The 19,403-nt window shown below is 37.8% G+C and overlaps 1 protein-coding gene across 28 annotated transcripts in view; it reads right to left on the bottom strand.

The window, feature by feature from the left end:
* The window catches only part of BBX (BBX high mobility group box domain containing), a 280,307-nt gene that overhangs the window by 42,764 nt on the left and 218,140 nt on the right, over positions 1 to 19,403 (bottom strand). For all 28 annotated transcript variants that reach the window (XM_054482850.2, XM_054482851.2, XM_054482868.2 and 25 more), the window contains one exon: positions 12,691 to 12,771. In XM_054482850.2, the coding sequence (XP_054338825.1) occupies positions 12,691 to 12,771 (81 nt within the window). The remainder of the gene's footprint in view (positions 1 to 12,690; positions 12,772 to 19,403) is intronic.

The following is a 19,403-nucleotide window of genomic DNA, read 5'->3' as shown; positions in this document are numbered from 1 at the left end:
TATAACATTATCTGTCAAAAGTCTTGCTAAAATCTGGATACAGCATGCCAACAGCATTCTCTTACTCAATTTTATGACCAACCTTAACTATACCAAATAGAAAATGAGGTTGGCTTTTGTACCAGTCAGGGTCTAATTAGGGAAATGGAAGCACCTAAAGCACAACTAGCAGCGGGAATTTAAGGCAGGGAATAGGTTAGTTACACAGGCCATGAAGAACTGAGACACCCAAACAGGAGGCGGTGATGCAACACAGGGGTTAGTGACAGCAGAAAGCCACAGAAGAAACAAATGCGGAAAGAGTGACACTGAAGCCCATGGGACAGGTCCCTAGTGGAAGATGGAAGCATGGGGCACTTATCTGGAGAGCACTGGAACATGGAAGAGAAGCTGCCTTTGCCTTACCCTGATGCCTCTTTACCAGTTCCCTCTTGACCCTAACCTGGCTTCTCCCTTCCTCCCATCTCCCAGTCTCCTGCCAGTGTCTCCCATTAGTAGAACCTACATGGAAGCAGGGGACACAGGAGCCAAGGAAAGGCAGTCAGCAGTCACATGGGGCAGAATGCAGTGGGCAGGGCAAAGAGACTCTGGGATGGCACATTTGACAATGATCCTTTTCAGACAGACTTTGATAATTCTCTGTTTTCTTCTTCTTTTCTGTGGATTCAAACATGATTAGAATGATTTTCCAATTAAAATAATTTTCAAAGGTTTCTAGGAATTAATAGTCTGTATTTTAGAAATCAGGCTTATTCTTTTTAAAAATTAAAGTGAACTTTTCCCCTTTTTGTTCCTATTGAGCTCTCCTATTCTACACAACTTGTCAAAGATGATCAAAAGTGAGATTGAAACCCAATTTGCAAGGTCTTGTGGTATCCTACAATCTGTTTTTTCTGTTGTCGGAAACCTGAATTAATATACTAAGACCATGTGTATTGTATTCTAGCTTTTCTCCTTTTTTAAACTGGATATATATCCATGGAAGAGAAGCTGCCTTTGCCTTACCCTGATGCCTCTTTACCAGTTCCCTGTTGACCCTGGCCACTCCCTTCCTCCCATCTCCCAGTCTCCTGCCAGTGTCTCCCATTAGTAGAACCTGCGTGGAAGCAGGGGCAAAGGAGCCAAGGAAAAGAAATACATATGTATTTGATACTTTAAGTTATGGGATACATATGCAGAATGTGCAGAGTTGTTACATAGGTATACACATGCCATGGTGGTTTGCTGCAACATAAACCTATCATCTACATTAGGTATTTGTCCTAATGCTCTCCCTCCCTTAGCTCCCTATCCTGTGACAGATCCCAGTGTGTGATATTCCCCTCCCTGTGTCTATGCGTTCTCATTGTTCAATTCCCACTAATGAGTGAGAACACGGAGTGTTTGGTTTTCTGTTCCTGTGTTAGTTTGCTGAGAATGATGGTTTCCAGCTTCATCCATGTCCCTGCAAGGGACATGAACTCATTCTTTTTTATGGCTGCATAGTATTCCATGGTGTATATGTGCCACATTTTCTTTATCCAGTCTATCTTTGATGGGCAATTGGGTTGGTTCCAAGTCTTTGCTATTGTGAACAGTGCTGCAATAAACATACATGTGCATGTGTCTTTATAGCAGAATGATTTATAATCCTTTGGGTATATGCCCAGTAATGGGATTGCTGAGTCAAATGATATTTCTGGTTCTAGATCCTTGAGGAATCATATTTTAGCTTTTTCTAACTTTGATTTAATATACACTTATCTTTTTTTTTACCTATACTTTTTGGTTTGATCATAATTTTCCTTGCCCCCCCCGACCAAATGGTGACAAAAGCAATAATTACATAGTTTGCCTTCTCTTGTTTCCTGTTGGCTTTACCTTCTCTAATCCAGACAAAGCCAATTTCTTTATGTAGCTCTAAACAGTTAAAAATAGTCTTAAGATTTGTTTGTTTTTGCCCAAGCCCTACCTCATACTGGATTTTAGAGTAATTTTTTTCTTACTAGTCAATACCATACTTTTGTATTTTTGTATTTCTCCTTGGTCGTCATGCAAGATTTTCTTTTACAAATGAATTCATTAGAGTTTATGCATAATCACAATTTGAAAAAATCTTCCTCGTTCTTTTACTGAGATTGTATGTGTATATGTGTGTGGAGAGACAGACAGACATTCTCATTGACCTTGGTCCTTTTTCCATTTTAGTGCTTATTTGCATGTTCAGTCTCTTAATTTTTTTAAACTCACTTTTCCTTATGTCAAAAGTATACATTTGATTTTTTAAAGCATTTTCCTTCTAAAGCATTCTCCTTTTAAGCATCTTCTTCTAAGCACTTTAGTTTCTTGTCTATTAATATGAAAATCATTACAAGTAAATTCCACAGTTTGTCTATTACTATGAAAATCATTACAAATAAATTCCTTAATTTTTATTTTTGATATTTGTTATACTGCATATCAGGCATTTCCACAAGATATAAACAAAACCTGGAAACAGCTAGGAATGTAGTAACATTTATAAGACGCATCACTCTTGGATGTAAGCAAATCCTTGGCCTTTCCCGTCCTCCCATTCCCCAGTCTCCAGCCAGTGCCACCTACTGGAGGAACCCAGGTGGAAGCGGGGGACATGGGAGCTGAGGAAAGGCAGTCGGCAGCCATCGGTGGTTACTGTTTTGTGTAGTCAGAAAGGTCTGACAGTGATGTACTGGAAGGCAGTTTCAAAAGGCAGGGATGGGCCAGGCGAGGTTAGCTCACACCTATAATCCCAACGCTTTGGGAGGCTGAGGCAAGAGGATCGCTTGAGGACAGGAGTTTCAGACCAGTGTGGGCAACACAGTAAGACCCTGTCTCAAGAAAAAAGAAACACACACACACACACACACCCCCCCACACACCCACCCGCAAACCCCCACGAAAAGCAGGGATGCTGGAGCCGGAGCCAGAGCCAGACTGTCTAGGAATATAGGCAGGCTCTGCTACTGATTAGCTATTTTCCCTAAATTTTTTTGTGCCTCAGTTTCTCAATCTATAAAATGTGTATGCTACAATTACTGCCTTGGGAAAACTGTGAGGTTCAATGAGTTGCACATGTAACAGTACTTAAAATAGTGCCTAGTACAGAGCTAAAATAATGTATCGTAATAACCGTCCCTCTGGGGCCTTATGCCATATGGAATAAATACTAGCTTACCAGTAATAGTCATATTAGTATCATTAATAGCATGACATGTCTTTGGTAGACTGCTTTGCTCTAAGTGTTCATTTTAGGGTTGAATGATTCTATCATTGGGGGAAAAATATTCAACAAAATGAGATTCAGGAAGACCTCAAATCAGTTGTCTTTCAAGAAGCAACTCTAAGAAACATGTAAGAAAGCTCAGTTCTACTTTGGGGTACAAGTAGATCCACTTACATCTACTTTTGGATGCACTCATCAACACCGTAGTAGGACTTACAAATGTATGCATGGATGTGCACACAGACAAGCACACATAAGACATAAAAGAACATAAATCAATGTGAACTCAAGTGAATAAGGCTGCATTGTGGGAAACAGAATTAACGGCTGTTATTAATTTACTCAAGCTGTCCTTAATAGAGGGTGAGTTATTAATCAGGCTTTGAAACAGTACATGCCTCAGTAAATGACAATTTATTCTTCTAATATTATTTTAAATTGGACAATAACCTTTTTAAAAAGTAAGACTGAAAAATCATCTAGACACTTTGCAGAGATGGAATTCCCGTGACTGCATTCAAAGAAGTTAAAATGTTAATGTTTTAAATCAAATGATGAGCATAAATATTTGATACCTATCGTCTATTCCCTCAGGTACTACTTTATTTTTTTATAACTGTAACTCAGTGGGCATAAAATGTATTCTGTTCACCTTTGGATTCTCCTCCAAGAATACCCTAGTACCTTTCAAAAAGAAGGCATTCAACAGATAATTGTGTTTAATAGGATGGTTCATTAGTTCTGAGGTAGTCTATGAGTCTAAAATGCATTCTGATTCTTGTAAAGAGTTACTTTACAAGTCTATAAAAAACAATGCTGGCTGGGTGCGGTGGCTCACGCCTGTAATCCCAGCACTTTGGGAGGCTGAGGCGGGTGGATCTCGCCTGAGCCTGAGGTCAGGAGTTCGAGACCAGCCTGACCAACATGGTGAAACCCTGTCTCTACTGAAAATACAAAATTAGCTGGGCGTGGTGGCGTGTGCCTGTAATCCTAGCTACTCAGGAGGCTGAGGCAGGAGAATCGCTTGAACCCGGGAGGCAGAGGTTGCAGTGAGCTGAGATCGTGCCACTGCACTCCAGCCTGGGCGACAGAGCAAGACTCCATCTCAAACAACAGCAACAACAACAGCAACAAAAACAACGCTAATTATGACCATGCTACTCTTTGGTCCAACCCAGCAATCATATTGTCCTTAGTTATACCTCCCAAGAATACTAGTGAAATTAATCACCAATATTTTAATATTACCTCTGTCAATAAAAACCACACTGAGGTTTCTCACTGTTTTGTGTAGTCAGAAGGGTCTGACAGTGATGTGCTGGAAGAAATGGAACCCACTCCCAAAAGAAAAAGAAAAATCAGTATGTTAATACCTAGGATTCCTAAGGATGTGCCTGTTAGACCATGTATAAAAAGTTATCTTCTTCAAAATGATTACAAAGAAAACAATTCAACAGAAATACTGAAGGGGTGGGATAAAATGTGTAGTAAAGGGATTATATTTTGTGTTCCTGGGTTCAGGGGGACTGTCACACTTTTAGTTCAGGTAAAACCATACCTTAGGCTCAGTTTGTTACTGGGGACTCACTTTAAAGATAAAATAAACCTTGGCTGCATCAAGCTTTTATCTTTCTGAATCAGATGTATTTTAAAATGTATTCTTTTCTACTGATGTGAAGATATTCATTTTTTAATGTGTTCTGCTTTAAAAGACTTAATAAAATGATCAGTGGAAAAATAACAAATTATGTGTACTAGATAAAAAGTAAGGGAGGCTTAGGCAGGAGAATGGCGTGAACCTGGGAGGTGGAGCTTGCAGTGAGCCAAGATCATGCCACTGCACTCCAGCCTGGGGCAACAGAGCGAGACTCCATCTCCAAAAAAAAAAAAAAATGGTAATACCACAGAAGTACAGAAGTAGAAACCATTTAACTGGTGGAGGTTGTGTATCCCCTGTGCGAAAACCTTGCCATCAGAAGTGTCTCAGATTTTGGACTTTTTAGAATTTTGAAATACTTGTACATACAAAATGAGATATCTTAGGGATAGGACCAAAGTCTGAACACAAAATTCATTTATGTTTCATATACACTGTATATAGTCTGAAGGTAATGTTATACATTATTTGAAATAACTGTATATGGAACAAAGTTTGTGTACACTGAACTATCAAAAAGCAACGGTGTCAGATGTGAAATTTTCTGCTTGTGAGGTCATGTCAGCACTCAAAGTTTTGGATTCTACACCATTTTGGATTTTTAATTTTCAAATTAGAGATGCTCAACCTGTCCTAAGAAATGATAAGTAGTTCCAAAATGCACCATATAATTTCGCTCTTAATTATACGTCGTCTTTCATTGTCTATTATAAAGGAGTTGGCCAGATTAAAAACAAGGCAGTGTGAAAACAGACCTACTGACACCAATCAAGAAGTTTCCATTTCCAAATCTCTGCTTTTTAGTACAAAACAAATGTTTTGCAGCCAAGGTATATTTACAATCATTTTGTACTGGCTTATTATCTGCCAAAACAGTGTAGACATAACCTTAGGATGGCATCTTAGCAGTGTTTTTCAGGATGTGCATTTCTCCCATAATTAAATAAAACCCGAACGCTTGTGCCAGAGAAATATACACTGGTTGATGGTTTCTGAGAATAGCATTGCTGCTAAAAAATTCAATTCTGTTTATCATAAGAGATAACTGGTCACACAACAGTGGTCTAAGCTTCTCTCAACACTAAAATCTGGGCATATTTAACAGTTTTGTAGTTTGCTGAAACAACTGGACTAGGTGAAATGGTGATTTAAATATTTTTCTTTACTCACTATTTCCTCAGAAATGGTACTGTTTCTGAAGACTTTGAATGGGGTGGAGGTGGCCTTTGCTCCATAAGCCCATCTACTAAAGTCTTCCCCCAAAGAGGTTAAGGGCAGTCAATTAAATACATTCCTATACTTTCTGTTCCTCCAAAAATAACCTAGTGCAATTGGGGATGAGGTGAAAAGATTTAGAATAGGAGTTTTCTAAAAACAACTCACAACTTTGTATAAAATGATAAGGAAAGAAACCTACCACACAGGTCCCCTTAAATGTATTTTAAGTATTAGAATTCATTTATATGATGATAGTGTAGGAGGAGCTGAGGTGGGATGTTCTGGGCTTTAAGGGGGTTACAGTAGGATGGAAGGGATAATGCACATCAATAATATGAAGACACAATAGAAATCTTAAATGGAATCATATGCTGATCAAATATCACCAATAACTGGGAGCAGTGGAGGGATCTATGGTGACTGTCTCTGTCATCTGTGCTCTCAGGAATGCAGGTCTCTGCTTCCTAAACTCAACTATTTACTTGGCTAGCAATCTTCTCCTTTTTCTACTCTTCTATTATTGAATTTATCTTTCCCCCACCCTCAGCATCTTTCAGCTCTTCTTTTCTACTAGCAGGGCTTACTCTTTGTTTGCAAACAGCCTTCCCGAAGCAGGGCTCCAAGGTCAAGGTCAAACAATCAGGTTCAGTGTTGGAGCCATCTTTGACTCTTCTTTTTCTTTGCCTCTCACATTGACTCACTCAAACAATTCACTTGAATACCCCTGGCATCTCTTTCTGTCTCCCGTTCCCACTGTCAGCTCTCTCGATTCCGGTTCTTATCTTCTCACACCTTAAGTCCACAGGGGCTTTCCACTCCATTCCATACATAGCTGCCAAGAAGATCTAAGTGCTGCTTTTATCACTGTGTAACCCCGTCCCAAATCTTCAGTGGCTCCTCATTATTTTCAAGTATATATTTGTTTGCTCTGCACTAAACATTCTCCCAATTTTGACTCACAGATACACTTTACCTTCATCTTCCATAAACACAGTCCTCTATTCCTGTCAATCTGATAGACTTGTTACCATCTACCTTTCTCCTGTGCTTGCCTTAATCCCTTTGCTTTATCTCCCCCAGCTGTCCATTTAATTATGTGTAAGTCACAATCCCCACTATATATGGCGGTCAGATATAAAGGAGGGAAGTAAGAAAATTTAAGTGGATAATGGCGATGACTGTTGGCCTCAGACTGAGGGCTCAGCAGGGAAAGGAGAGGACAGTCATTTGGAGAACAAGCATCCAAGAGGGCAACCACTAATCAACTCTGACCAGTTGTTCTCATGGAGGAAGGCTAGCTTGATGTCTCCAGGTCCTCTAAATTTTCAGAAGTCAGAAATCTATATTTATTTCAAGTTTTAATCTTCAATTAGCCATGAATTGAACTGTAAAATATGATATAGGTCAACAAAATATAGGCCAAACAAAGGATCTCTGCAGGTTGGATGTCACCCAGAGACTGCTAGTTTCAACTTCTAGTGGTTCCTAAGTAAGTCCTTGATTGAAAACCATCATTGTTGTTTTTTCCCCGTGCTTGGTCTCCAGAACATGCCTGCTAATATTTTCTCCCTTCCCTAGTTTCACACATTCATTTTTGTGTGTCACTCATCACTCAAGTGGAGTTTCATCATTTCCTTGCATGATTCCTTATTAAATCACTTGTACTCTTTATTTCTTATTCCTTAACTTGTTATATCTTATCTCTACAACTAGAGAATAAGCTCCTTGAGGACAGGAGTTGTATACCATAATTTCCTACAATTCCCACAGTATCTTCCAAAGTACATTCACAAACAAGCACTTATTTAAGGGTGTAAGATGCATCCTGGCAGTTTCAAAAGCACAGACATTTTTTAAAAAGAAAACATGAGCTCCATCTCTTTGACAGCAGTCTTGGACAATCTGTCATCTTATTCAGCCACACATATATGTGTAGGAGTAAGCTGTCTTCCATAGAGACTTCTATAATATGCACACTCCTATAACAAGCAACTTGCACAGTCTTTTATATTCATTTAAAACAAGGCGAAAGAACAGCCTAGTGTTTAAGAGTACAGGCTGTGGAGACAGTCTGCCTGGCTTCCTATGTAGGCTCTAACATTTATTGTCCATGTGACCTTAAACAAGTTATATAACTTCTATACCTTTTGGTTTACTAATGTGTAAAAGAATGATAGTAGCCACCTCAGAGGACAGTTGTGAGAATTAAATTAGTACATATAAAGTACTTAGTGCCCAACTCACAGCAGATAATAAATGTCAGTCATTATCATCTTAGGTTAGATAGCATAACTTATCTGTAGAAAGATCTGCCATTAAAATTTGTAATGTATTTTAAAGAACATTCAAAATTGTTTCAGAAAAGTGAGAAGCAGAACAGCAATCTTTTTAGGCTGATGCTGCAGTCTCTAGTCACACTTCAAAACACTCCGTACTTGGAGGTAACGTGTTCCTATATCACCGATCTTAGAAGAAGGTTTACAGGTTTTAGTTCTCATTGCACCAAAATATGTGTATATACACATACAGGTAACTTCAGTCGCCTCTGTTATTGGCACAGAATACATCCTCAGTAACTACTGTGAGAATAAATGAACAAGTTGCTCTACTTGTTATATTAGGCAATTTTGGTACTACAGATCTTCAAGGGTAGAATTTTTCTTTGCTGAAATGTACACAGGTTCAGATATCTCTGACCCTCTTCAGTGTCCTCCAACTATAGCCACTATAATACACAATGATCTCCAGTGAGGATTCTTTGCTGTTCTTTATATGACCTGACCTGCTTTGCTGTTCTTTATATGACCTGACCTAATTAATTTCAAAACGAAAGGAAACACAATACCTTATAGTACCTGCACAACTTAAATGACTGATAAACTGAACAGTATGAACTTCGTGGAGGTCCAAACATAAAGCATTGTATTTTTGTCAATTCCCTGACCTCAGACAAAACCCTTAAAAATATTTGGAACAAATCCCAGAACTTTCAGGTCACTTTCAGCTATTAAAAGTCTACCCAGTTTAAAATGCCAATCATACGCCTGAATTAGGACCTTCCCCAGGAAATCTCCTGGCTCCAGGGTCCCGGAAAATGGAAAAGGTCTTTACAATGCCAAAGTTGGGAGTACAGGCCAATTCAAGTATCTCTGTGCCTGCTGCCAATTTCCCCAAATTTTTTTTGTTTGCCTGCTTACGTGGGTACAGGGTGCAGCAGTAAATATATGCCCCAAATATTTCTTACTTCTCACCAAGGAGAAGACATTTCTTGGAAGCAACAACCCCCATGTTTGGAAGGACTGTTCTTTCACTCCTCTTACTCCAGCCCACAGGAATGGAGTTGGGGAAAGGTGAGTAGTTAGTTTGGGGCTGATTCCTGGCCCTTCTTTCACAAGGCCTAAAGCCTCTCATTTAGAGAATAGAAGACAGAATGGGGGAGGTATAACTAACTGCCCATGGTTATGTTTTTCTTTTTTCTTTGTTTCTGCTAACTCTACACAAGACTCAATGGCATTCTCAGGGGATGTCATAGGCAGGGGTGATATTCAAAATATTTAACAGGCAGGGGTGCCACCTAATCAGAGGGGATGTGCCCTCCAGGTGCTGAAGAGTACTCAGGTGGTTGGGTTACAGGCTTTTTCCCGACAGCAGGAAGTATCTTGGTGTTTTAGTATAAAGACGGCAAACCAGTTGAGTATCACTCCTGCTTGCAGGCACACCTCAGAGGTCCTGAGCAAAGGCATCTCTACCATATTCTCCCCTGATGTGAGAGACTGTCCCAGGCCTACCTTATGCAACCCCTCTCTGTTACTGTCCAATAGTCTCATGCCTGATCACATGGATCTATTTTCTATTTATCCACTTGACCCTTGGGAAACTCATACATCTTTATAATGCCCAACTAAGAGTACAGCAGGCCATTCTGAGTCTCTCCATGCTGCCAACTTCCTTCAGTTTTCTTTTTTGCCTGGTCAGATAGGTAAAGGATCCAGCAATAAATTGATGTTTAAAATATTTCTTGTTTCTTGCCAAAGAAGAAGAAGAAATCTTTTGCGTGTACCTCCCTCAATCTTTAACAGTGCTTCTCTTGGAGCTGCCTTCACCTCCCTTGACATGGGACATAGATAAAGAATGACAATTAATTTCTCTCCTTTCCTCCCTGAGACACAGAGAAAAGGCAAAATATTCCAGATGTGTGGACAGCCTATGATAACCCTCTACCAAAGGATGACTTGAGATTGGAGTGGGGATAAGAGAGGAACTCCTGGAGTGGTAGATAGGATAATAGTTGTATTAGGCTATCTCTTTAGAAATCCCGAGATGGGTGTGGCCCAAATTGGAAGTAGTTTCTTGGTGACTTTCCCTTTAGAATGTGTGAATTTAAGGTTGTGTCTTCAAATTGCAGACACCATCACCAATTCTAGGCAATAGGAAAAATCTTCAATATCTTCTTTTTTTATTTATCTTAAAATGCATCAGAAATAATTAAATGTTATATTTTGTGAATGAAAAATGAATATCAAATACACATGCAATAAAAAAATTAAGGAAACATAAATCTACTGGTGATTATTTGGAGATGCTGGTTAATCCATTGTGCATATATTTAAGTTTAATTAGAAACTGGAAGGTTTTAGAATGTTATTCTAAAATGCACTGTATTAAGACATCATACTGATTCAGTGCAAATAACAATGCAAGAAAGTTTTCTTATTTTTTAGGGATTCTGTTTTATCAAAAGTATAAATTTTTGCTCAAATGTCATAAGAAACTCAAGTCTTAGTATAAGCTGATTTGCTATAATTGGAATAGGCTTATTTCAGTCATTTTACCCCATTAAATTATGATACCAACATTCAAACATCTGTTAAACCATAGCATCTGTTTCATATTTGGGATGCATCCCTACAAATTAGAAGAGTGTTCTTTTTAATGAGCTCTGATTTAATAAGGGATCCTTTTTTTATGACTGCTATGCCAAAGAAAGAAAATGAGAAGACGAATCCACTTCTTTACCAGCCCCCCATGCAGCAAAGTACCCCAAAGGTTCATACATTTTTAACAAAAAAAACTGTTTAAAGATAAATATCATATATTGAAAGCTGGTTTTACATTTTAGTATTATTTAATATTTAAGAAATCATATGTATTTTTGTATATGTGTGTGCCCACATACATACACACGCAATTATATAACCAGCACAAGCAGAGGGTCATACATCCATATTATTCTAGAAAAATAATCACTTCGTTCAAATAAATTCTCTTGACAATCTATACAGTCTTAGAGTTACTAGACAAATGCATGACCTCACAGTCTGTCTGTTTACTAGGATTTGTTTACAACTCTAACTCCAAAGGCACTCTCTTGTCAGATCTTCACTGTTTCAGCTGTATCTGGAGTAGTACTTTGCACTGACTCATGCAGTTCTTTTTAGAACTATTCCCTGCTGTCTTCATTAGTTTTCCTTAGAGTTTTCCAGTCACTTGTAGCCCTCTATTTTGGTCTGAACTTGTCTTACACAAGAAGCATGTCATTGTAGTGTCAGACAACAATGGGGTAGTTTGTTCCATTGTTTATTAATTTTACTTTTTAAGGCCTTTGTATTTTTATATTTCTAATTTGGACTTGGTAATCTTTAAAAACCTAATTTAAAGATATTATATATTTTAAATGCATAAGTTTTTATGATACGAATTACGATAAAATTTAGAAATTTTAGAATATGATTGGTCATCTCATTAAGTTAAATAAACTACAAAAAATTTACAAAAGAACTCAAAGGGAGCTCCTTGAAAGGAAACCAGAAAAATGAGAGAAAATAAAGAAAAGTTTAGTATGAGATTTTTGGTCATCCACTTTCTACCGCCTAATTTATCTTACCAACAGAGAAAACTGCTACTAGAATGTCCTGGTGCTGAAAACATTTCTTCTGCATGTTTCCTTGAGGTAGGGTAGTCACAGCCTGGCAGAGAAAGCCATTGCCTTGCCCACGCTAGCAACAGGTGCTTCCGGCGTCTTCCTCCCCAATCCATCCCCCACTAATAAGGGCTCTGTTCCTCACCAGCTTTATGAAAGCAAGTTTTCTACTTTGCCAATGGAAGAGTAGCATTCTACACACGTCACATCAAATGTACAACTGATTCACCTTTCAAGATCAGATTTTAGAACATGTCATATGAATTCTTCACCAGGAAAACAAAAATTCAAACATCAACCATCTGATTTAAAAGCAGTGCATTCTGGAGATTTCTAGATGGTTTACGGGAATCAGAAAAGGGGAAAATAACCACAGATATTCTTCTGTGTTCAGGCTGGACTTACATAGCCAATCTAAGCAACCTTATTTTAAAATGCTACCTGTGAAAAAAATTTTGCAATATCTCTGGGTAACCTTTTCCAATGCTTAATGACTCTTTAGTAGCAAAATTCAGTTTTCCCAAATTAAAGGTTAACCCTCTCATTGTTGAAAATTAGATGTAACTCGTTTTATGGTCACAGGAGAGATGGTGCAGTTTAGGAAACACTGTTAGAATATTTTGTGATTTCCACCTCTGCAGATCTTATCTCAATATATTCTTAGGAACTTGCCTCTGCCAGTTGAAAGAGTGCAGACTTTCCACAGCGTTTTACAGGCTCAGCACCACCCAACTGCGAAGTGTTTGAAGAAATCTATATTAAAGACAATCCAAATAGGGAATATTAGTTCTGATACCAGAATCTTTGCTTCTCATTCATATACATCCAGGATTTTTCTTAGTTTACGAGAGTACCATTGCTCCCATGTACCAAGTAACAAAACATGTCACATTTGGGATGATCATTTTGAGAACCATTTTTAGTAAATGACCTCAAAAATAATAACAAAAGTAGGTATGGCTGTTTAATAGTAAGAATATTATCTTGGATATTCTAGGCTTTAAATTTAACTCTATAACCTTAAAGTAAGAAATGCATTTCAATTTCTATTTAAGTACTAACTTAACAACTAGTCAAATATAAAAGAGATTTAGAGTTATTCTGCATTTACCAAACAATTAATTTTTTTGAGGAATATATCTGGGATCTCTGTGGAAAGACAGCATCAAGTCAGTCAACAAATTTTGTTTAGAATCCAATATATATGTGCAAGGCCATATGACAGCAGCTTAGGAATCTAAGAGTTTTATATAAAACACTGACCCTGGCTTTCAGAGTATGCTCTAATGTACATGCAAAGACTGATAATCAAGACCACAAATCTGAGTTGTACAGTTAATGGCCTATGCTGTGTTGTAGCACATAACATATGTACAACATTAACATTGACTGCATCCTCTTCTGCAAATTTGGCTAAAAAGTGGCTGGGCATTGATAAAAATAAACAACACTGCCTTTTCTCATTTTTTAAATAAAAACTTCATTTTCAATTTCTAGCCTTGATAAGAGCTGAGAAGGACATACATTCTTAAAGACATTTACAAAACATCTTCACCTGGAGAAGTTCTGTCATTGTTAGAGTAGATAGCTATAGTCTAAGCTTTTTAGATTCTTTGTGATTCTGAATTCTTTCTCAGTTAAAAACAGAGCTATTTCTCATTTCCATTTAGTAGGTAATCCTGCTTGTGACTATATCCTTAAAGGTGACCACAGATCCCACAGGTGATTCCATGAAGTTGTTAGCTCCAGGAGAGACTGGGTGCTTCGTGCTAGAAGAAATTTTCCCTAGAATACTTGCTGAATAACAGGCCTTTGTAGAAGCATGCATTTAATAATGGCCTACCTAGGCCATTAAAAAGGGCCTAGCTTAAGGAAGTTACGAGGACTCTTTGCTCCTAGGTGTTATCAGTTTTAACAGAGTGCTTTTCTATTCATCTCTATCATTTACTTTTCCTTTAGAAGATACATTTATGGGGCTCAATCTTCTGAAGTTTGGAATATTTTCTTCTTGCCAAATTTTCACTGATAAATGCTACTTCTACCTTTTCTAGACATGTTGAATTCAATTACTCACCTTATCAGGAGACTAAGAGAAAACAAACACATTAATACCACGGGCTCTCAGTGCTTCAGGGAATGAAGGACTGAACATAAATGCCACTGCCTTGAATCAACGCTCTATAATAGAAAGAATATGGCCTTTGCGCCAGACAGGCATGCTTTCGTTACTTGCTGCTGTGTGGACTTAAGAAAATAAGATTTTGAGCCTCATTTACCTTACCTTCAAAATATGAACAGTAATACCTGCCCACAATTATGCTGTGAAGATTAGGTTTGATGCTAGTGCAGGGTAGTGCTGAAGAGATATTATGCTCTCAATAAATGGCCCAATTATTACTAATAATGATTTATCTTTAACACTTAAACATAAACACCTTTTTGGTACAATTCCAAAAATTAGTTACACACTGAAATTGAACAGAATTAAAAACAGCAGTATATGTGTATATTTATTAAATTTAGTAATTTGCAGAGCACTAAATTTGTCGCATAATCCCATGACATGCTCAAGAATTACTGAAGGACCACAAGCTGCGTAGCACTGCACTTCACACTCATGCTGTTTTTGTTTCTTCCACTGGCTCCCTCTGCTGTTGCTTTTGTCACTGCAGGTTTTCGTTCTCTGTGTGTGTCACTCCCACATATCCTGTGCCTAATGCAGTGCATGGCACACTGAGAGGCTCATGAATGACTGACTGCATGGATGCACTACCTGCCTTTAGAGTTAAAGCAAAGCTGACAGAGAGGAGGCTTGAGAATGGTCTCCTTAGGTTTAGTAAGAACAGTTTTCCTTATTGCCTCTGGGAGGATTTTTACCTGTTTACAGGTACAGGGAAGCATTTTAAACGCTCAAGGTTGCTAGAAGCCTGATTCCCAAAAGGGCATGTGTCGGGGGAGGTTCAACATATTTTAGTAGCCCAACATTTCCAGGATCTCCTAACAGTAACATTTTTATGGCATTACTTAGTGTGAGATACGATTTCTAAAAGTTAAATCAAAAACTTCTTAATTTGAGGGAAGGAAGGGTGGAAAACTGGGCATACGTTAATTTCCATGGCTTGGTCCTTATCTTAATTTCTTTGCAGCATTTGACAGTGCTAGTCTTTCTTTAGAAAAACTCCTTCCTGCCCTTCCGTTACTGCAGGGTCCTTGCTTTCCTCCTATGTCTCAGGCCACTCCTTGTGGTTCTTCTTTGCTGGCTCTTCTTTCCATAATAATCCCTTCAATGTTTTTCCTCAGTGTTTTGTCTTAGGACCCTCTCTCAGTAATCTCATCTATGCTGATGGCTTCAATTTCAAGCAGAGCTGATACAGTAATGATTTGTTATATCACTGTTCACTCCTGCCCATGCTGTTCTACCTAAGAGACATATACATCCTTTCAGATAGGAACAATATAGTTAACATCTCTTTTCCAATGACTGGTCAGCTATGGAGGGAAGTGTGTGTTTGCTAGGTTGGTAGGTAGAGGGCACTAGTGGGCCATACGGCATAGATGTTCATGGGTATGCTTCTTATTTTCCTCAAATTGGATAGGGCTTGCCAATAAGTTAATTCCACTGTAGTCTCTCTTGACTATTAAGTAATGTTTGGATAAACAGTATTCATCCATAAAGTCTACTTACAGGGTGGGTGTAACAGTACATGAGGTACAGCTAAAGTGCTAAGAAAAATGATCACCCTAGATGTTAAATTGCTAATTTTATGGCTGTCTGAGGTGGGTGAGCAAACAGGTGGTAAAGACGAGAATCAAATTAGGTAATGGTGGAAGTCTTACAATTATGACGATATTGTAAATATTGTAGCTTGGGAGAAAATGACTGATAAATGTTGAATGAATAAATAAGTCAAAGAACAAACAAGGCCTTCTTTACCTTACCTTTCTTATCTAAAAAGAAATATTAGTGCTTCCAATAAAACACATAATACATCCACTGATTAGTTACAGTGTAAGTATATGGTGTTTTTAATCAACTGTAATATTGTGTAACAAACTGAGCATTCCCTCATGAAAATAAATGCATTAAATTTGTACCTATTGCTTATATCCAATGGTGACAATATTTTAATTTTGGTGAGATTATAGTTATATTTATATAGGCAAAGCAAATATCTTCTAAGGGAAATTTTAAAGTCCAAATCTATCTAAATCACCCAGATTAGCTGTGTCTTCAAGGTAAATATAATTTTTCAATGCAAAGATATGCTCTAGGTGTAAGAGTGAGCCACAGAGCAGATCAGAGAATATGTGGATTGGTCAAGGCTTTTAGGCCTGTTAAATAATTAAAGACAACAGTTCCCTTCTGACATTATATCTGGTCATTAGTCTTTGGTAAACCAGACCTAAAAAGTGACTGATGTGTCACTCCACCTGTAAACAACAGAAGACACAGATAGGAAATTCATTCTGACCAACTTCATGGATCAGAGCCTGGAAACACAGAGTAGATGGCACTTTGGATGGGCCAAGCTGACTCTGGATGAAATATGAGTGTCACCTTGGAATGGGAGACAGGCTGAAATTGGGGGTGGGGAGTGAGAAACTGTCCCTGCAGTCTGTGTTTCTTTCTAAACCCTGATGTTTCTCCTCTTAAATGTAAACATGTACGAGGCACCTACAAACAAATATGCCTTATTCAGTTTCATGGCTCCATATAGATTAATTTCAATGAGCTTTTCAATGAGCAGATTTGGTTAAGAAGGAAAAATATTTTTCTCATCTTGCAGGGAAGAGATCCAGGACTCAATGAAGAAAAATCAAAACAAACAAAACATTTTCGACTTAAAGAAATCACCAGGGTTTACTGTTAAAAGTATGTTTCTAAGATAAATATTTTACACGATAAATGACCCATTTTCAAGAGAAAATCTAGTTAACTTCTTCCCAGTGTTATAAGAGTTTGTAAATAAAATGAACAGAAATAGTTTGAGAATTTTGCATGCCTGATCTTAAAATGGTATTACAAAGCTAAATACTTTTAAAGAGTAAATTGTTCCCTAGATTATATAAACACCCACTTCTCTTTAAGTGTACATAATAGGACCAGGAATCCCTCTGAAAAGAGACAGGGATATAAAGCGCTCCACTCAGTAATTTTCTATTATACATAATCCCTTCCTCTCTTGACCCTTCCACCGTGAAGTCCCAGAGATATTAATAAATGCCTTAACAACAATGATTTAATAATTTGCTCTATAGTTATATAGAGCAGTGGTCTCAAACTGTGGTTCTCTAATAGGAAACTTGTTCGAAATGCAAATTCTCAGGCCCAACACCAGATTTAATCAGTCAGAAGCTTTGGTGGCGGGGCCCAGCAATCTGTGTGTAAACAGCCTTCTAGGTGACTCTGATGTATTATAAAGTTTGAGAACCTTCGCTTTTGACTAATTAATACAAGAATTTCAAGAGTCTTTGGGTTTTCTCAAAGGTGATGGTGTTTTATGAAATAATTCTAAGAGCTTTAGGGATATCGCAGTGAGTAATTATAGCCTATTCTATTTCTATTGCAATACATATGCTCATAGTAGATTTTAGTAGATATTTTTATTAGTTCATCTAGTTAGCTCTTATTTAGCCTTAAATAAAACCAGCCCAGTATTAGTCTGACAATATGGTCAGATTGTAAGATGTTAAAGATTGAAAGTTAGGGTACTGTTGGGTCAGAGGAGGAAAGTGACGAGAGAGGTTATGTATCCTTTGAGAACCATGAACCACTCTTGTATAAACACATATAACATTTACAGTTAAATAGCCAAAGATACAATAATTTAATTTGCTGAGGAACTAGGGCTATTACCAATGGTTGCAAAATATAACTAGGAGAAGTTATATACTTGTAGGGACTACATCTCATTCTAGGGCAAAACAGAAAATAATATATTTTTACGCTAACCATTTTATTTTGGTCTTTCTGTCATACATGCCTTCCTATATTTTGAAACAACTCCTAATAAGTTTTCAAATTAATAATTTTTTAAAAGGCTCCTCAAATCCTGCATACACTTTATAGCTAAAAACCCCAAAAGTCCTCAGGAGATGAGTGCTGTAGAGCAGAGCGGCAACCTCTGGAAATGCCACCCTGCATGACTGTCTCCTCCAAGTAAGAAGTTCTTTTCTTCTCTAGAAGAAAACTTAGTATAATTAAGATGCAAGGACCAAATCTCATTCAAGAATTAGTGTACGGAGCAGCAAGGACAAATTAGTTTATGAAAGGCATGGGATCACATCCTGCAGAATCACAAGATGGTGGCTATTACACCACCAAACTGGTCCCTTAGAGCTGTCCCCAGTGCTTCAGGAGCTCCTAATGAATCTGACAATAGTGGTGCTAAAATACCAATCATGGCCAGGCACGGTGGCTCACACCTGTAATCCCAGCACTTTGGAAGGCCGAGGTGGGCAGATCACCTGAGGTCAGGAGTTCATGACCAGCCTGGCCAACATGGCAAAATCCCGTCTCTACTAAAACAAAAATTAGCCAGGTGTAGTGTTGGACACCTGTAATCCCAGCTACTCAGGAGACTGAGGCAGGAGAATCGCTTGAACCTGGGAGGTGGAGGTTGCAGTGAGCCGAGATCGCACCACTGCACTCCAGCCTGGGTAATCAAGGGCAAAACTCCGTCTCAAAAAAAAAAAAAAAAAGGTCATACACTGAATCATATGCTGAGCGGTGGTAACAGAACCAGCATCAGCTGAGATATTCCATACTGGTATTTTAAGTTAAGCTGAATACTCTTGGTAGTCAATGGATATGTAAATATCAGGTGTGTCAAAGATGAGCCGCTACCTTTCTAATATTCCTGCTATGCAGTATAGAATTTAATCAAACAATACATGGCAAATCAATTGTTTTGAAAAAAATGTTTCTGAAAAGTTGGATAGAACTGGCTCAGATATCAACATTAAAAATAAATTTAGTCAATATGGCAAAATTCCTTTTTAACTCTGAAGAATTAATGGGCATCCACAACTGGAGGAAAGCAAGAAAGTATTATTAACAATTATTAACTATTTCCCCTAGACAGTGAAAATAACAGCTTGCTTATTATAATGGAAAACTGTAACAAAATCTTAATTTATTCAGTTTAATCAAGCAAATTATTCTTTATGAAATAACATCATATATTTTTGTTACCAATTTTATACAATAGCCCTCAGCAGCTAAGCAAATACTATGGCAGGGAAGCCTAATACATAAGCAGGCTAACCAATGGTATAAAGTCGTAGTAGTTGATACGAGTTGTCCCAAGAGGAAACAGCTTTTTTTTTTTTTTTAATGTAAGAGCCAAAAGTAATTTTTTCTCATTTTCAAAGTAAGATGATAG

The sequence above is a fragment of the Pongo pygmaeus genome, chromosome 2 (assembly GCF_028885625.2).
Source record: "Pongo pygmaeus isolate AG05252 chromosome 2, NHGRI_mPonPyg2-v2.0_pri, whole genome shotgun sequence".
NCBI lineage: Eukaryota > Metazoa > Chordata > Mammalia > Primates > Hominidae > Pongo > Pongo pygmaeus.
Note: the sequence above shows the minus strand (reverse complement) of the source record. Positions and strands in the feature narration are given on the sequence as shown.